The sequence below is a fragment of the Equus quagga genome, chromosome 14, assembly GCF_021613505.1.
Source record: "Equus quagga isolate Etosha38 chromosome 14, UCLA_HA_Equagga_1.0, whole genome shotgun sequence".
Taxonomy (NCBI): domain Eukaryota; kingdom Metazoa; phylum Chordata; class Mammalia; order Perissodactyla; family Equidae; genus Equus; species Equus quagga.
This window is the reverse complement of record NC_060280.1, coordinates 73,023,010-73,041,905: the sequence shown is the minus strand read 5'-3', so window position 1 is coordinate 73,041,905 and position 18,896 is coordinate 73,023,010. Positions and strand designations below refer to the sequence as shown.

The following is an 18,896-nucleotide window of genomic DNA, read 5'->3' as shown; positions in this document are numbered from 1 at the left end:
GTCTTTGGTTTCAGTAGTTTGAGTACAATATGCCTAGCTGTGGTATATTTTGTATTCATATTACTCATGTTTTCCTGAACTTTTTTGTTTTGTGGAGTCATGTATATTATCAAATTAGGAAAAATTTCACCTATTATCTTTTAACATATTTTCCATCCCAGTTCTCACTCAACTCACCTTTTAAAACTCTGATTACACCTTTGTTGGACTATTTAACAAAGATTTTGTTTTGTCCTAAAGATTTTGGTTACTATGTTGTTTTTGATTTTTTTCTATCTATATTTTGGTGTGGATATTTTCTATTGATCTTTTTTGCTTTCAGTGATGCTTTCTTTGGCTTTGTCCAGTCTGCTATTAAGCCAACCCAGTGCATTCTTTATTTACAATATTATATTTTTCAATTTTGAATTTCTTTTGAAATTTTCCTTTAGATATTTTTATTTTTTTATAGGTGTTGAAATTTGCCATCTGTAGGTAGATTTTTTATTTCTCTTATCTAAATTTAAATAAACAAATATCATAGTTATTTTAAAGTCTTTGTCCACTAATTGTGACATTCAGGTCACATGTGGATCTGCTTTTGCTGAATATTTTTTCTTCTTGATTATGGGTGGTGTTTTCTTGTTTCTTTCTATTTCTAGTAATTTTGATATTATGATGTTGATGTTGTGAATATATTGTAGAGATAGTAGAGTATGTCATTTTTCTTTAAAGGGTGTTGAATTTTGTTTGGGATCCACATCACTATACTTAATTTGGAAATTGACCTTAGGGAGAAAGTTAGATTGAATGTTGGCAGTTAATTTACTAGCAGATCACATGATCCTATTGAGACTTGGAATAGCCTTTGCTATGGTGGATCTATTTCATTTTTGCCCTTAGCCTGAGGGCTTAGTCCTCACTCCTAGGGTATGGAGTTCAGAGATTTCATCTTAATGTTTGGTTTGTTCACCAAAGCCTCTGCATTTTCACTGAGTCAGAATTCTAACATCTCCCTAGTCCTGCTCATCCTCTGTGATCTCTTTTCAGGTCTTGGTCCCCCAATAGCTATTGTCTCCTAGACCTATGGAGTCTTGCTACACTCATACAAAATTTATGATTCAGCTAAGAACTCAAGGGAGTCCTTATGCAGATGCCTGAGGGTCATTTTCTTTGGCTTCATCCTCTCCATACCTTACCCCACAAATTCCAGGTGTCTTAGCATCCTTGAACGCTGATCTTTCTTTATTCCACTAATAGAGACTGCTGCCATTTGCATGGGAGCCACTTCACTATGCTTAGTTTGGAAATTGACCTTAGGGAGAAAGTTAGGTTGAATCTGGCAGTTATCCTGTTTTCTTACCTTCTCTCAAGAACTTCATTCCTGTTTTGTCTGCTTCCCAAAGCTTGAAAATATTTGCTTTATATATGTTTTCCAGTCTTATAGTTGTTTATGATCAGAGAGTAAGTGTGACAACAGCTACTCTTTTCCATCCGAAATCAGAACTCTCTTTGCTTACTTTTTAATTGCTTCTTCTTTGCATTTGAGCCAAGGTGAAGGCCATATGGGTTCGTGTACTAGGACAGATTGAAAACCAGCAGAGTTAAACTAGCTCTGTGACCTTGGGCAAGTGGCTTTACTTCTTTGGATCTCCTTAGTGTCTTTATCTGAAAGACAAAGGTAAATATTAGTTCTGTGGATCCATAAGTTTCTGGCATTGGAATCACTTGGGAAGATTAAAAAAAATACAGATACTGTACTCATACCCATAGAGAATCTGATTCAGAAGGTCTGGGTGGAGCTTCCCAAAGTGTGGTCTCCAGCTTAGCAGCAGCAGCATCACCGGGAAATTTATTAGAAATACAAATTCTCAATCCTCGTGCAATCAGAAGCTCTGGGGTGCAGCCCAGCACTTTGTCTTCACAAACTTCCTAGGTCATTCTGATGCAGGCTAAAGTTTGAGAACCATCCCTCTGTCTACTGGTTCACAACTAATCTGGATTATATTGGGGTCCTGGGCCATGAAATCATTATAGTATCCAATCTCTCTTAGCCAAATGAAATTCAAAGTAATAGCTTAATATTTGAAATGACACAAAAATTGTATATATTCTGAAATTAAAGTAGTTGTTAGCTTTTTTTTTATTGAAAAATTGTGGAGATGTTTTCCAAAATCTTTTTGGTGCCGTGATTTACTGGTGCCTAAGCTCATGTTTCGTCTGCTTTTTCATTATTTCCAGCCCAGCCGAAAGTAATGAAACCTGGTCAACATATGAGTCACACTTGGAGCTGTCGTGCTCCAAATCCCAGGCAAAGAGAGGAATAAGGTGGTGGAGACTCCCCTGTTGGATGGTGTAGTGGCAGCAACACATTGGAGGGGAACTCCTGGGCCAGGGACATCAGCAGCAGGGGGAAGCCCACAGCTATAAACGTGACTGTCCATTGGGAACCAGGGCTCCTGAGAGCATGTGCTATGCAACTGTGTGTACAAGCAAGATACTGCTGATCAGGGGTGGGGTCAGGGAGAGTGCTGGCAGAGACAGTAGGAGAGATCCCAGGATAGGCAGGGCAAGGACACGATGGCTTCAGGCAGTGGACTCTGAGCAGTTATCTATGCTTGGAGCAGGAGATGCTTCTCTAAATAACTGGCCAGGCCCCTGGTAATTAGAGGGAGGCTTGGTCTGAGCTGGTCTTTGCTGGAGGAGATCCAACTTCAGCTGGGACTGGTGTCAGGCTGCTTACCCTGAGCTGTCCATGAGCTGGGGACAGCTTTGGGCTAAACTCTCACAACTGAAAACTTTTTAGCATGGTGATGAAGAAAGGGCGGCCAAGGGGCAAGACTCTATGTATTTGGTGTGGAATTTGAGTGGAATTTGCTTAAATGTATTGAAAATTCTCATTTTATGGTTTGGAATGAGAATGGAGCCCCATGACTGCCTGGGATTGTTATACCTGCGTTTTGTGCTTTTTTCCGATGAAGGCTTTAGCTCTGGACTGTAGTTCCTATTCCAAAACGGCTATGCATTTTGATGCTAAAGGCTGTCCTTCCAAAGTCTCTGCCCTGGACTTTTTCCAAGCTGTTTCAAATACATTAGGTCCTTCTGAAAAGCTCCAGAATGCATGTCTGGGTACAGAGGTGGAAGGGGCATGAACTTTGAAAGCTGCAGTCAAAAGATCAAGGATGGTAGTATCATCTTTTCACCGTGGAACTTTTGAGAAACCAAAGATACAAACATATAATGGTCAGACTATATATTAAAATAGAATTCTTACCCACAACCTCTGCAACAAGCAGCCCAGGAAGCAAAACTTCAGCCTCTGCAATAATCAGCCCAGAATGTGTAGGACTCATTGACTGCCAGCTTCCCTAATTTTTGCCCTCACTTCCAACCTGGGACCAATCAGAGAGAACCAAATATTCTGCCCAAACCAATCACAAAGGATGCCCCATTTCTAGTTAGCCTGCCTCCAGCTTCCCCATGTCAACAGCCTTGAATCAAAGCACATCTGGAGTCTTCCCCTTTCTTCACATGCCTCCGCCTGCTTATGAGTCTCCACCAAGAGCAAGTGACAGTGGCTGACCCTCATGGTATACAAAGCCTTGAATATATAGCCTTTTCTTGTTCTCATTTGGTGATTTTTGTTTATTCTACACTTGGGACAAGTCGCTTAGCCCTCTTTTTCTTATTTACAGATGGTATGTACATGATCTCATAAGATTGTGAGCATTGATTGATACTGAGTGTTAAGATGCTTTTTATTTTTTTAAAAAAGAACTACTTTATTGAGGTATGATTGACATACAAAAAGCTGTGTGTATATATATAAATACTAATATATAAATAAATATATACTTAATGTATACAGCTTGATGAGTTTGGAGATAAATATATTACACCCATGAAACCATCACTACCATCAATGCCATAAACATATGCATCACCTCCAAAAGTTTCCTCCCAAAGTCTTTATTTTCATTTTTTTTGTGATAAGAACACTTAATGTAAGATCTACCCTCTTAGCAAATTTTTAAATATACAATATAATATTGTTAACTGTAGGCAAAAAAGGAAGAAACCCTTTGAAGTTTAGGCTAAGGACTTTTCAGAGGACACATCTGTGAGAATCCTCCATGTGTACATTCCTTCTATCTCTAATGGGATGAAAAATGAATAAGAAGCTTATGAAACACTCAGGTAGCCTTCCTGTCTTTTTGAGCGAACACTATGCCACAGACATAATAAGGGGAAAAAAAGCCTGAGAAAGATGAAATAAAGTTTGTCTTGAATTGAGTATGACTTTCTCATAAAGAATGATCTGCATATGTATCTGAATTCATTCTTCAAAAAAAAGATGCTTTGTAAACTGTAATATGAGGGACATGCATATCTTATCTCAATAGTGGGACCTGCCCTCTGGCAGAGGAGAAGCAGCTATGGGAGGGCATGTGGACAAAGGTCACTTCTCCCCATGGTAGTCTTCTGAGACTTGGTAAGAGGTGCCCCGTCCTCAGCCCTTCTCTGGCTGTGCCTGTCCCCAGGGGGTGAACGGATCCAAGGGGATATGTCCAGCCTGAGCCGATGTACCTCCTCTGGGCTTTCATTTCAGTGTGCGGATACCAGAATTCTCTGCCCAAATACCCTGTACCTGGTTATAAGGCCCTTCCCAAGGCCCATTCCCCCAAAGGCAAACCACACAGCTGATCGTTCACCCCTAGACCAAAGGGCTGGCCCAGGGGGTGGCTAAGTGCAGGAGTATGGACGGAGCTTGGATGTGAATTATGTGCATACTGTGGAGTGGGACAGAACTGGGAGGGACCAGTGGAGGGGGCAAGCTGTGGCTGTGGGCAGGGGTCTGGGGCCAGGGAGAGCCTTCCTTTAGTATCCTGTTCTGGTGTGAAACTCCTGGAATTCTGAGATTTATAAGTTTGAACCTGGACTTCTAGTTTTTTGTAAAGGTATATTTGTTAAGGTAGGAAGAAATAAATATTTAACATTTTGTTAGCTTGATTGGTTTTTTTTTTTGAGGAGGATTGTCTCTGAGCTAACATTTGTTGCCAATGGTCCTCTTTATTTATTTTTTCTCCCCAAAGCCCCAGTACACAGTTGTATATCCTGGCAAGGTCATTCTAGTTCTTCTATGTGGGATGCCACCACATCATGGTCTGATGAGCCATATGTAGATCCGCGCCCAGGATACAAACAGACAAACCTGGGCAGCCAAAGTGGAGCAAGTGAACTTAACCACTCAGCCATGGCACCAGCCCCTAGCTTGATTTTTAACCTGTAAATATTTAGAGAATCCTTCCCCAAGCCTCACAAATATTAAGGGTGGGCCAGCCTGTCTCCCTGTTCCACAGTTCAGTGGCTAGCTCTGATCCAGGGCTGCCTGGGTGTGTTGACTAGTATGCACCTGGGGGCGGGTCTAGGAAAGGAATTTTTATTTGTTTCCCTTTTCCCCACACCCTACTTCTGTGCGTCTTATCTCTCTGGGTAACCATTCTAACCTGCTTAATGCGTATTTTATGTTCCTTTATTTTCTTTCTAAATGTGCTTTTTTTCTGATTTGTTGCGTGTAATTTTAATATATATAAGTAATATTGTGTTTCATATCTCATTGTCTTTCTTACTTTTCTCACTCAGCCCTAGAGCTCTAGGCTCTATTGCTTATAACTAACCCTTTGCTTCTAACTGCTGCAAAGTCTCCACTGCAATTTATCTATTTATTTACCCAGTGGTGGTTGTAAGGAGGTATCTCATTGTTTAATTTGCACTTCTCTGATTAGTAATTGGTCTGAGCATCACTTCACAAGCTTGTCGGGCACTTCAGGTTTTTCTCTTCTGTACGATGTTTGTTCTGTATACCTTGCTCATTTTTTTTCTGTTGATGTTGATATCTTTCTACTTGTTGATTTGCAGGAGTTTCTAATATGTGCTAATTAGATATCTTCTTCCATTCTGTTTCTATTAACTCTATCCCTGGTGTCTTTTAATGAACAAAATCCTAATTTTTGATATAATTAAATTTACCAATTTATTTTACTTTGTAGTTTCTCACCTTCAGATAAGTTATTTTCCTACTTTTTTTCTAACTAGAGGGGATCTATAATGGTAGAGATGTCATCATTTTTGTTGTTGTTTTTGGTGAGGCAGATTGGCTCTGAGCTAACATCTGTTGACAGCCTTCCTCTTTTTGCTTGAGGAAGATTGTCCTTGAGCTAACATCTGTACCAATCTTCCTCTATTTTGTATGTGAGATGCCACCACAGTATGGCTTGATGAGCAGTGTGTAGGTGTGTGCCTGTGCTCCAAACCCGCAAACCCCAGGCTACAGAAACTTAGCATGGGAACTTAACCACTATGCCACCAGGCTGACCCCGAGATGTCATCTCCTGCTGACAAAGTTTAGGACAGAATGGGTAGAGTAGCCACTTGGGAATGGTTCTTTCAATATCAGTTCCATTCTCCTAGTCAGGTTAAAAACTAAAAATTGTGTATCCTAGATTCCCTTGTAGCTAGAGCACTGGGGTGTGAATTGATTTCTACTAATTTATGTGATTTTTGTGAGATTTGAAAAGTGGGAGTGAGCTGATTCTCACATTTCAGTGTATATCAGAATCATGTGAGTGCTCATTAAAACACAGATTGCTGAGTCTCACCCAGTAATTCTATAGGTCGGGAGATGGGACCCCAAAATTTGCATTTCTAACAAGTTTCCAGGTGATGCTCACCCTGAGTTTCTGTTATTTGCCTGTTTCATGAGTGTGAGAGGCAATTTTCATGGTGGTAGCAGTGACAGTGGCAGCAGGAGCTTTCTGACCTCAAGATCATATCTATTGTGGAGTCTCTTTGGCGGCTCCCTCACTCCTCCAGTCATTCAAAAATCTGTACATAGGTTATTCCTGTATTAAATCCCTTTCTGCTTGAGAAAACTAGAGTTATTTCTGTTTCTGATAATAAACCACTGCTTGATACAATAGTATACCAAAAATAGCTATAATTGACAAGAGGATGTCCATAAATCCATTGCCCAATATCAGGCTGCTGAGTCTAAAACAGGTGTCCTTGATATTGTTATAAGCAAGGGGAGCAGAGAGAAACTTTGTTCCATGGCCGTTGGATTTGCTGAGTGAGGTTGGCAGGAGACCTATAGTTATTTAAGCAGGACAAGGGATTTTGCAGCAATTTGTAATCTAGGGGGACAAATCATCCTGGTTTGTCTGGGACTGAAGAGAGTCCTACTATGTGGGACCTTCAGTGCTAAAACTGAGAGAGTGCCAGACAACCTTGGCCAAGTTGGTCACTCTAGTGTAATCTTTCCTAAGTCATCTTGAAGAAGTTACCTATAAAGGGGAAGAGGCTAGAGCAGATGGTAGTAGGTGTGGATCTGAGAAATTATTTTCAGGAGGTAGTTGAAATTGGAAGAGCCTAATTAGGGCAGGCTCAATAGCCTGTTCAAAGGGATTGTCAGCCTAAATTTAGCCAAAGGAATAATGTGTGAGAGCCAAGAGTGTGGGCACTGGAGTCACTTAGACTTGGGTTTGAATCCCAGTGTCTTTGTTTACCAGCTATGTGACCTTGAGCAAGTTACTAAACCAAGTTTCCATATCTGTAAAATGGGGGTAACAACAGTATCCCCTTGTTGTGAGGTGTAATTGAAATAATGCATATGCTGTGTTGCATGGCTCAGAGTAAGCATTTGAAAACATGTTAGTGGCTATTATTATTATTATTATTACTAAGGAAATTACGTAAAAGGACTGGGTAGAAGTTCTTGGGCATGAATAAGTAGAGGAGAGTGAAAGAAGAGAGGAAGAAGTCTGGATGAGAAGGGGCTGTGTAATGCTTCTTGGTGACTTTTAAAGTCACCTCTCTTTGCTTTGTGTACTCCCAAAGAAAAAAAGTAAGAATCGGGTTGAGTAATATTTTCTATATAGAAAGTAGTAAAACAATGAATGAATTTTACATCAATGCTGAAAGTTTAAAATTTTTGTTAAATTACAATTAAGATAGTAAAGGTGTACCAAAGAACTCAGGATAGAGAAAATGGATCTCAAATGAAAGAAAACAAGAACTTGAAATCATTTGGTTTCAAACAGAAATGAGAATAGAAAGGGAGAAGGGAGGAAGAAGGAAGAAGTGGAGGAGGCATTCATTCAACCACGTAGAGAAGTGACTGCCATCATAGTTGGGCAACTATTCAGAGGGCTTCCGTATGGTGTTTATAACAACTTACTTTTAAACCTACGATAGAATAATAATAACATTTGCATCAAAACATTTTTCTCCTCAGTGTTTTCTGCACAGCAGCCTTTACTTCCTTATTCCTCAAGCTGTAGATTAAAGGGTTCAGCATGGGGATAATTGTGGTGTAGAACACGGAGGCCACATTCTCTTGGGCCAGGGAACTGGCTGTGGAGGGTTTTAAGTACATGAATGCAGTAGATCCATAGAATATCCCCACTGCTATAACATGGGAGCTGCAGGTGCTGAAGGCTTTGGCCCTTCCCTCTGTGGTGCTGATGTGGAGGATGCTGGAGAGGATGAAGACATAGGAAACAAGGACTGTTAAGCTGGTGACTATAATGTCAAATCCAGCCAAAAAGAAGACTACCATCTCAATGTCATAGGTGCTAGAGCAGGAGAGCTTCATGAGGGGGAGGATGTCACAGAAGTAATGACTGATGAAGAGCTCACAATAGGATAGTTTTAACATGAGGCCAGTCTCTATTGCTGAGCCAATGAACCCTATGGCATAGACTGCAGTCACCAGCAGGGTGCAGACTTGATGAGACACGATGATGTTGTAAAGCAAAGGGCTGCAGATGGCGACATAGCGGTCATAGGCCATCACCGTCAGCATGTAACACTCGGCAATGACAAACACAAGGAAGAAGTAGAGCTGTGACATGCACCCTGCATAGGAGATGACGTTCTTCTCTGACACAAAGTTCACCAGCATTTTAGGGGTAATGACAGAGGAGTAGCAGAGATCCACGAGTGACAGATTGCTGAGGAAGTAGTACATGGGGGTGTGAAGCTGAGCATTCAGACAAATCAGTGTGAACATGCCCAGGTTCCCTATCATGGTGACTGAGTAGATCCCAAGGAAGAGGAGGAAGAGGGGAAGCTGGAGCTCTGGCCGATTTGTTAATCCCCCGAGAATGAACTCTGTCACTGTAGAGTGATTTTCTGCAGCCATTTTCCTCAGGTTGGGACCCTGCAGGATGGGAGAGAAGAACCCCATGAAAAGCTGCCTCTTTGACTTTGTGGTGAAGGTAATTTTGAGAACTTGGGGCCAGCTGAGAGATCCTTGGCTCTTTCCTGATGCATCTTTCCCATATCCTGCTGTTTGCTGGGAGGAAGACCAGACCCTGGGTGTTTCAAAGATATGGAGATGAGAGGAAAAGGGGGCAAGATCTGGAATTTTTATCATTTTTATGTTTCTCAAATATCGTAGAGCAGTGGTTCTTAAAGTGTAGTCCCTGGAGCAGCAGCACCAGCATCACATGGAGACATTCAAGATGCAAACTCTCAGGCCTCATCCCAGATCTACCAAATCAGGAACTCTGGGGATGGGGCCTAGCAATCTGCGTTTAACACTCTCTCCAGGTGATGCTGATGTGGGTGATGTTTGAGAACCCCTAGCCTATAAGGAACAAGTAGTATATTTCATATTTTGTAGTTTGAGATGTAATTTTACTTCAGAAATGAAATTTCCCTGTCATCTATGCAATTCCTGAATATGCACTGATTGTGAACACATAAATACCTATCTCAAATCAATGTGAGGGCGATGTGGTAGTTACAACTGTATCGAGTACAAGTCAATTTCTGTATCTGAAAGATGAAGAAATTAGTAATATCAATTCCAAAAATGATTGTCAAAATTACATGGCATAATGCATATCTAGAAGTTTTTTTTTTTCAAGCACTGTGTTCCTATAAAAATGTGAGTTGTCATTGGGTGTCTGGAAGTTTTTCTTACTTTTTCACTGGACTTGAGGTCCTAATACAGTGGTTCTCAACATTGGCTGTATATTATAATCACCTGGAGTATTTAAATACATTGATGCCTGGGTTCCACCCACAGAGGTTCTGATGTAATTGATCTTTGGTGCAGCCTGGGCCCTGGCATATGGTATACCCAGAGTAAGTGTTCAATAACTATTTTGATTATTATTATTATCACTTACAGATGATAATATCAAACCATGGCTCCATTATCTCCCTAATGGCAAAGAACTCAAATTATAGATGCGTCTCCCAGAAGCATGCTTCAATATTCTCGGATGTGATACCTATAGACTTCCCCTCTCTAAGATGTACTTCTTAAGCTAAAAACCTTAAGGTTTTGCTATTTTAATTGCTTCCTTATTTAATTTCTAATTTTTGTTTAATGCTCTTCAAAGGTAAATCTCATGAACTCCTTTTGGATTTGAGGAGAAATGTCTTTATACTAGTGTTTTTATTCCCATTTTCATATTGAGAAAACTGAGGTGTCAGACACCAAGTGACTTGCTAAAGGAGCACTTAGGGTCTTGCTTTACACCTGTGCTGTGAATCATGTTTTTCTCTCCCAGATGTGTTAATTTTCCTTTTATTGGAAGAACCATCTTGCAGCTTGGGAAACTTAGAATCTAATGCTAGCATTATAATACTTTACAACCAACAACCCTACCACCCAGGTCTTATCCCAATATCCTGTGCGTAATGTTGTACTAAATTTTGGCAAAATTGTTACCAGTGGGAGAAACTGCATAAAGGGTACACAGGATCTCCCTACATTATTTCTTAGAACTGCAAGTGAATCTGCAATTATCTAAAAATAAAAAGTTTAATTTAAAAGCCTTCATTAACAATATTGTCATAGATAATATATTACTGAATGTATTCTTGAAAAGTACATGTTCTTATGAACGTATTTCCCTCATGAATGAGAATATTTGAGTAAAGACTTATCAGTCTACGTTCTTATGTCCTTCAACTTCCTACCATTCTACATTGTCAGTCTACAGGTACAGCAGCTGGGTGACAAATTTAACATTACTTATAAATACCATTCCTTTACTGAAATTATATGGTTTGTTTTAGTAAAATATTTTAATTTGTTTTAAAAGTCTTTTTATATAAACATCTAAAGCCAAGCTGACTATGCCTAATGGTGAATAACTAATGATGAGTAACAATCATAGTGGTAGTAACTGATGATGATGTCGATGGTAATGACTGAGGTGATTGTGGTGGTGATGATGATGATGGTGGTGGTAGGTTAGTTTGTGCACAGCATATTAAAAAGAGGAATGCTAAATTTTTTCCATTCTCTAGGAAATGGAAGCCCTAAAAGTTAAATAAGTTACCCAAAGTCATACAACTAGCAAGAGGCAGGACTGAGCCTAAAATGCAGGACTTCTGACCACCAGTTTGTTTTCTTTCCACTAAACAATATTGTTTTGCTGTAGCTTATCTTTGTGTAGCATTTTATTATTATTTAGTAAACTTAACTTATTGACTTTTTAGAGATAGAAGATAGAATCTATTGCCTTTTTAAGTGCACTTAAAAAATTACAAAGACAATATACAAGCATTGTAGAAAATTTGAAATACAAATAAAGTAAAATATCAATTTTCCTGCTACTTGGAGACTACCACTGGTAATGGCTATCTTTCTAGATTTTTTCTATGCCTATATGTACTTATATGGGTATAAGTATATATGTACTTTTTAAAAAACATTATCTAACCTGATTTTTTAATGTAGCCCTTTAAAATACATTGTCTCATTGATTCCTATAATAATAATAACAACTCTAGCACTAACTGTATTTCTTTTCCTTAGATACAAGAGCCTTTAAATCCTTAGGATGTGGTGTGAGGACAAGAAAATCTGCATTGCCTTATAAACCTTATATGTTAAATTATTGGTGGTGAGATATTTAACTTTGTAATAACTACTATTAGAGGTAGCTAAGGTTTTTTGAATACTATTTCCATTTAGTACAAAGGAGAAATTTTCTTCTAGGTGACAATAGATTAAAAAAGCATTATATTCCCACTTGTGCCCAATTTACACCTCTTAAAGCAATAAGAAACATAGGCTACCTTGAATTACCATTACCAGAAATCAAAGTGCTTTACGAGGTAGTGCAGAATGAACACCATTCACTCAGCAGAGTGCAGATGGGAAAATTTTCGAAATCATTGATTGAAAGTTTTACTCCCATAATGATCTAATAAGATAGGCAAACATGACCCACATATTTGACATCAGTTACTAGAATAACTACCTCTTGTTTTATCAGACCATCAGATGCTCAGGATTGCTGCTGATGAGAACACAGCACACAAAGAAAAAACACTTAGAGATGAAGGTAAACATATGGTTGGAAATAGCCTTCATTAGAGACACAAGTCATGTAAGAAATATTTTTTCTCATGCAATTGGTTTAAATCTGAAATTAAATACCTGTGCTGAGGAAAAATGGCATATAGTCTCCTGGGAAATGTAGGAGATTCCTTGGTTTCAACAATCAGGAAATAAGTATCAGTAAATGAGAAAATCATACAGATTTATATCTGATTCCAAATTTACTCAAAGAGGCGTGGACAGCATGAAAAACAAGTCACTGAGACTAGGAGACTGGGGGGTCTGCTTACATATGTGTATGAGCAGACCCTCTCCTGGGATGCAGTCACTTGAGAGACACTTACATCACCTTCATTTTCTAATTTTCAAAATAATTTGGTTTCTTGTTATCCTCCAAAGGTGATCAGTTATTTTTCTTTAGTATCTTTATACTCTCATCAATTTAAATATATTTTATATGTTTCAGTCCATTGTAATTATTATCCCCTTATTGCTCAAAATTTCCTATCTTTGGTCTGTGGAATTCTCTTTAGTTTATCTCTTGAGTCATTCTGACACAATGCTATTAGTCTCTAATACCTTCCTTGCTATCTGATATGGTTTAAATCTGAAATTAAATACCTGTGCTGAGGAAAAATGGCATATAGTCTCCTGGGAAATGTAGGAGATTCCTTGGTTTCAACAATCAGGAAATAAGTATCAGTAAATGAGAAAATCATACAGATTTTCCTTGCTATCTGAGCTCATCTCATACATTTTATTCTTCGGACCAGGAATCAACCATTTCTCCAAGAAACTTGATTTCTTTTAGTGCTGAATGATGTTTCAAGGCCAAAAATTAGATGCTACAAAGGCTCATTGTTTTGGGATTAGTTATTGTTTCTAAATCTATTCAAAAAGAACTAGGAAATTTGGCCTACCTGATTTTTACAGTATCTCTTTTTAATTAGAAGAGAACAATAATTGTACTAGGACATTTTGATATTCACTCGGGCAATTTTCTTTGGTGTGATGTTTCTTTTCAATGTATCACTTGAAATCTTTTTTTTTTTAACACTAGGAAACTTTCCTTGCATTGTAGTTTTTATTTTTTATTCTGTTCCTTGATTTGTTTTCCTCCTTTGGGTCTCCTATTCTATTTAGAGTAGATCTTCTTTGCGTTGTAGCTACACCTATTACTTTCCTGTTAATTCTTTTCATTTATTTTTTCTTTTTACTTTTATCCCTCTTTTTTGCCCTTTATTTCTAAGGTATTATCTGTTGTGTTTTCTTGCTCTTCTGTTACTTCTAATTCAATCTCAATTTCCTAAATTATTTTTTCTTTTAGTTGTAATAATTTCCAGAGTTCTATTGCTCAATCTATGGGTTTTTCTAATTCAGAGTTTTGTTGTACTTTCATACCGTGTATTATTTTGAAAATGTGTTTTATCTCATTTTGAAATAATGTAATAATATTCATTTATTTGTGGAAATGTGCTAGGGACTGAATTGTGTCCCTACCATAAGCCATCCAACATAAGCAATTAAAAAACTGGACAAAATATATAAAATAATTGTTTTTAGACATTGGACAGGTGTTGCTGAATTATTGTCTGAGACAGAAGAGGAACAAATGAGGCGATCCCTGTATTAGCCCTGACTTTTTGTATGGAGATACTTTTTAGATCATGAACCAAAGAAGGTATATGTAAAGAAAGCACAGCATTGTTGATGAACTGAGACAAAGCAGACAAGAGTTTTGGGAAGTTGAAATAGATGGAACATGTAGAGAAGCATACTGAAACCACACAGAAAAAGAAATCCAGAAATCTGCATAGGGGTTCTTCTTGTGTCTTTGTCTGACTACTAAGCTACACATTTATAAGACAAAACTCCATGAAGCAAGGCAAAGAATAACTACTTGGATACTTTAAGCTAAATAATTTTCACAGCTTACCCAGTACTGTGAGATGTTTGTATTACAACCAGTCAGTAACATAATCTTCTTGCTCACCTGTGGCATTTCATAGATCCCAGAAGATTTATTTCTTAACGTTAGGCTAAATTAGTTCTAGAATAATAGTTATACTTATTATGTACTAACAAAGCTTAAGTCAAGCCTCAAAAACATCAAAGTAATATACAAGTAGCTTAACCGACTGCCATAACAAACTTTAAAATGCTTTAAAGAAATAAAAAGACAGTTAAGAGAGTCAACAATGTCCAGCATACTATCAAAAATTACTAGACATCCAGATTAGCAGGAAGATATACAAGAAAATCAGGAGAAAAATAAATAGAAATAACAGATCTCATGAAATTAAGGGTTAAGAGTTTTAAACCACCCATTATAAATTTACCCAAGGATTTAAATGAAAATATAGACATAATGAAAAGAAAAATGGAAGATACAAAAAAGAATGAAATAATTCTTTTAAAGATGAAAAATAAAAAATGCAAACGTATTGATTGGACTTAATGGCAGATTAGACATTGAAGACGAAATGGTTAAAGATAGGGCAATAGATATTATTAAAACTAAAGAACACACACACAAAATGAACAAACTCAGTAACTTGAGGAACAATATCAAGTGGTGTAATGACTATGTAATTAGAGTGCAAGAAGGAAAAGAGGAGACAGAAAAATTATTTGAAGACATAATGGCTAAAATATTTTATACTTGATGCGTGGAGACATAGATGATACGAGAAGTGCAAAAAGTTGATAATTGTTGAGCTGAGTGTTGGGTGCATGAGAACTTAGTAAATTATTAACTGTGTATATGCTTGAAATTTTCATTTATAAAGAATTTAAAAAATCAAAAGATTAAAAGCAAAAACTTCAAAACTTCTAGAAGAGAAAACAGAAAGTTTTCACGATGTTGACATAGGCAAAGTGATTTTAGACTAGGCACAAAAGCACTCACCGAAGAAGACAAAACTGATAGTTAGACTTAAAATTAAAACTTCTACTCTTTGACATAGATTATTAAAGAATTAACAGACAAGACACAGATTGGGACAAGATATTCTGTGTTGAAGGACTTATATTCAAAACCTATAGAGAACACTTACAAGTCACTAATCAAGAATACAAATAACCAGTGCTGGCCCCGTGGCTGAGGGGTTAGGTTCATGTGTTCCACTTCGGCGGCCCAGGGTTTCGCTGCTTTGAATCCTGGTGACGGACATGGCACCACTCATTAGGCCATGTTGAAGTGGCATCCCACATACCACAACTAGAAGGGCCCACAGCTAAAGTATACAACTATGTACTGGGGGAATTTGGGGAGAAAAAGTAGGAAAAAAAAGAAGATTGGCAACAGTTGTTAGTTCAGGTGCCAATCTTTAAAAAAAACACAAATAAAAAAATTAAAATTGAACCAAAAATTTGGATAGATACTTAATAAAAGAAGAATTGCAAATAGTCAAGAAACACATGAAAATTTGCTCAATATCATTAGGCATCAGGTAAATGAAATTAAAAATACACTAACGTAATACTATGTGCTCACTAGAGATGTTAAAAAAATCTGACAGTATCAAGTTTTGTTGAGAATGTAGAGCAAGTGGACCTCTCATACATTGCTGTTGGAAATATAAAATTAAACAACTTTGTAAAATCCTTTGGAAGTTTCTTATAAAGTTAAATTTGCGTATGAACAAACAATTCCACTCTTAGGTTTGTATCCAAGGTAAGTGAAAACATCTCTTCACAAAGAATTTTGTACATGAATGCTTCCTTCTATTTTATTAATAATAGCCCAAACTGGAGCCAACCACCACTCCATCAACAAGTGAATGGATAAAAAAATTTGTGGATGTATTAATACAATGGATTATTACTAATCAATAAAAAATAACATACTACTGATACACACAACAATATGAATCAATCTCAAAAGCATTGTGGTGAGCAAAAGACATCAGACACAAAAGAGTACATCCTGTACGGTTCTATTTAATGAAATTCTACTACATCAGACAAAAACAATCAATAGTGATAGAAAGCAAGTTAGTGGTTGCCTTGGCTCAGGGGTAGAGATGGTTGACTGCAAAGGTGTATAAGGGGACATCTTATGGTAATGCAAATTGCTCATCCATAATAGTTGTATTTAATAATTTATTGTATTTAAATCAGTAAGGTTGATTTAAAATGGAAAAACAGAAATCACTGACAAACAAAAATGTCCAATGTCCAACATCACTAGTAATCAAAGAAATGTGAATTAAATAATGAGATACCATTTTCAGAATCAAATTGGGTTGAGAAATTTTTGACTGATAAGATCTATTTTTAGCTAGGATGTGGGGAAAATCACTCTCATATATTGATTTAGGAGTACATGTTGGAAAACCTTTTGTGAGTACAATTCAGCAGTGTGTATGAAAAGCCTTAATAAAGACCACATCATTAGACACAACAATTTTGCTTTCAGGAATTTATCCTAAAGAAATAATAAGTGATATTTGTAAAAGTCCATATTCTATTTGGCATTGCTTATCATATTGAAAGTTGGACAAAAAATTGTCAAATAATGAAGAATAGGCAGACTTCATTATGGTTCTCCCATCAAAATGATACCACGCACCCATTAAGAATGATATTTAATTTTATTTATTTATATGAAAGATGCTAATGATATCTTTAAAATGAATAAAACTTCAAAATTTTATACACAATATGATCTACATTTGTCAGAAAACAATACTATGCAAATTAAATGCATGCAGAAAATATATGGAGCAATATGCATTGAAATGTTAACTGATTATTTATAGATTGTGGAAATATGAGTAATTTAAATTTTCTACTTTATGTTTACCAATGTGTCCTAATTTTATGAAATAAATACATATTACTTACAAAATAACTGAAAGTAAAACTAGACATACCAAATTGACCTTTTTACAACTTGGCTATTCAGTAAATTGAATTTGAGCAAATTGGCCTGTTGGTAAATTAGATTTCATTAACTGATTTTCAGACAACTGGCATGAATCTTTTAAAAGGTAAAATCAACATGATTTAATTTTTAATTTATTTACTTTTTAGGAAGATTAGCCCTGAGCTAACATCTGCCAATCCTCCTCTTTTTGCTGAGGAAGACTGGCCCTGAGCTAACATCTGTGATCATCTTCCTCTACTTTATACGTGGGATGCCTACCACAGCATGGATTTTGCCAAGCGGGGCCATGTCCGCACCCAGGATCCCAACCTGTGAACCCTGGGCCTCCGAGGAGCGGAATGTGTGCACTTAGCCGCTGTGCCACCAGGCTGGCCCCTGATTTAATTATTGATAGAAAGGAGTGAGCAACTGGGAAAATGGTGTCGTATTCTGAGATAGGGTAACATAAGAGAAGGAGAAATTTTGCAGAAAAGATAGTACTAAAATAAGTCTTCAATATATTGAGTTTTAATTGTCTGTGGGACATTCAAGTGCAGATGTATAGTAGGTAGCTGGTATTTCAGACATAAAATCTAGCCTAGGGGCTGGCCTAGTGGTATAGCGGTTAAGTTTGCATGTTCTGCTTCAGCAGCCCAGGTTTTTCAGGTTCAAGTCTCAGGCGCAGACCTACACATCAACCATCAAGCCATGCTGTGGCAGCATACCACATACAAAATCGAGGAAGATTGGTGGAGATGTTTGCTCAGAGTAAATCTTCCTCAAGCAAAGGGTAAAAGGTTGCCAACAGATGTTAGTTCAGGGCCAATCTTCCTCACCAAAACAAAAAAAAACCCCCAAAACTAAGGAAATCTGAATAAATTATTGATCTATAAATTTTGCATCTATGTTCGTCAATGATATTGGCTTGCAATTTGCATGGTCCTTGTCTGGTTTTGTTATCAGGGTAATGTTGGCTTCATAGAACGAGTTAAGAAGCATTCTATCTTCTTCAGTTTTTTGGAATAGTTTGAGAAGGATAGGTATTAAGTATCCTTTGAATGTTTGGTAGAATTCTCCACAGAAGCCATCTGGTCCTGGACTTTTGTTTTTTGGGAGATTTTTGATTACTGTTTCAATCTCTTTACTTGTAATTGGTATATTTAGATACTCTATTCTTCTTGATTCTGTGGGAGGTTGTATGAGTCAAAGAATTTATCCACTGCTTCTAGATTATCCAGTTTGTGGGTGTATAGTTTTTCATAGTATTCTCTTATAATCCTTTGCATTTCTGTGTTACCCATTGTAATTTCTCCTCTTTAATTTCTAATTTTATTTATTTGAAGCCTCTCTCTTTTTTTTTCTTGGTGTTTCTGCCTAAGGGCTTGTCAATTTTGTTTATCTTCTCAAAGAAGCAACTCTTAGTTTCACTGATCCTTTCTACTGTTTTAGTCTCTATTCCCTTTATTTCTGCTCTAATTTTTATATTTCCCTCCTTCTGCTAACTTTTGGCTTTGTTTGTTTTTCTTTTCCTAGTTCTGTTAGGTGTAGTTTAAAAGTGCTTATTTGAGATTATTCTTGTTTGGTGAGGTAGGCCTGTACTGGTATGAATTTCTCTCATAGAACTACTTTTGCTGCATCCCATAAGAGTTGGTATGTTATTTTTTTCATTTTCATTTGTCT

At 37.2% G+C, this 18,896-nt stretch overlaps 1 protein-coding gene across 1 annotated transcript; it reads right to left on the bottom strand.

The window, feature by feature from the left end:
- Positions 1-8,251: 8,251 nt before the first annotated feature.
- LOC124225323 (olfactory receptor 151-like) lies at positions 8,252-9,226 on the bottom strand. The gene has a single exon (XM_046637935.1). The coding sequence runs from the start codon at positions 9,224-9,226 to the stop codon at positions 8,252-8,254; it is 975 nt and encodes a 324-aa protein (XP_046493891.1).
- Between the last annotated feature and the right edge of the window lie 9,670 nt (positions 9,227-18,896).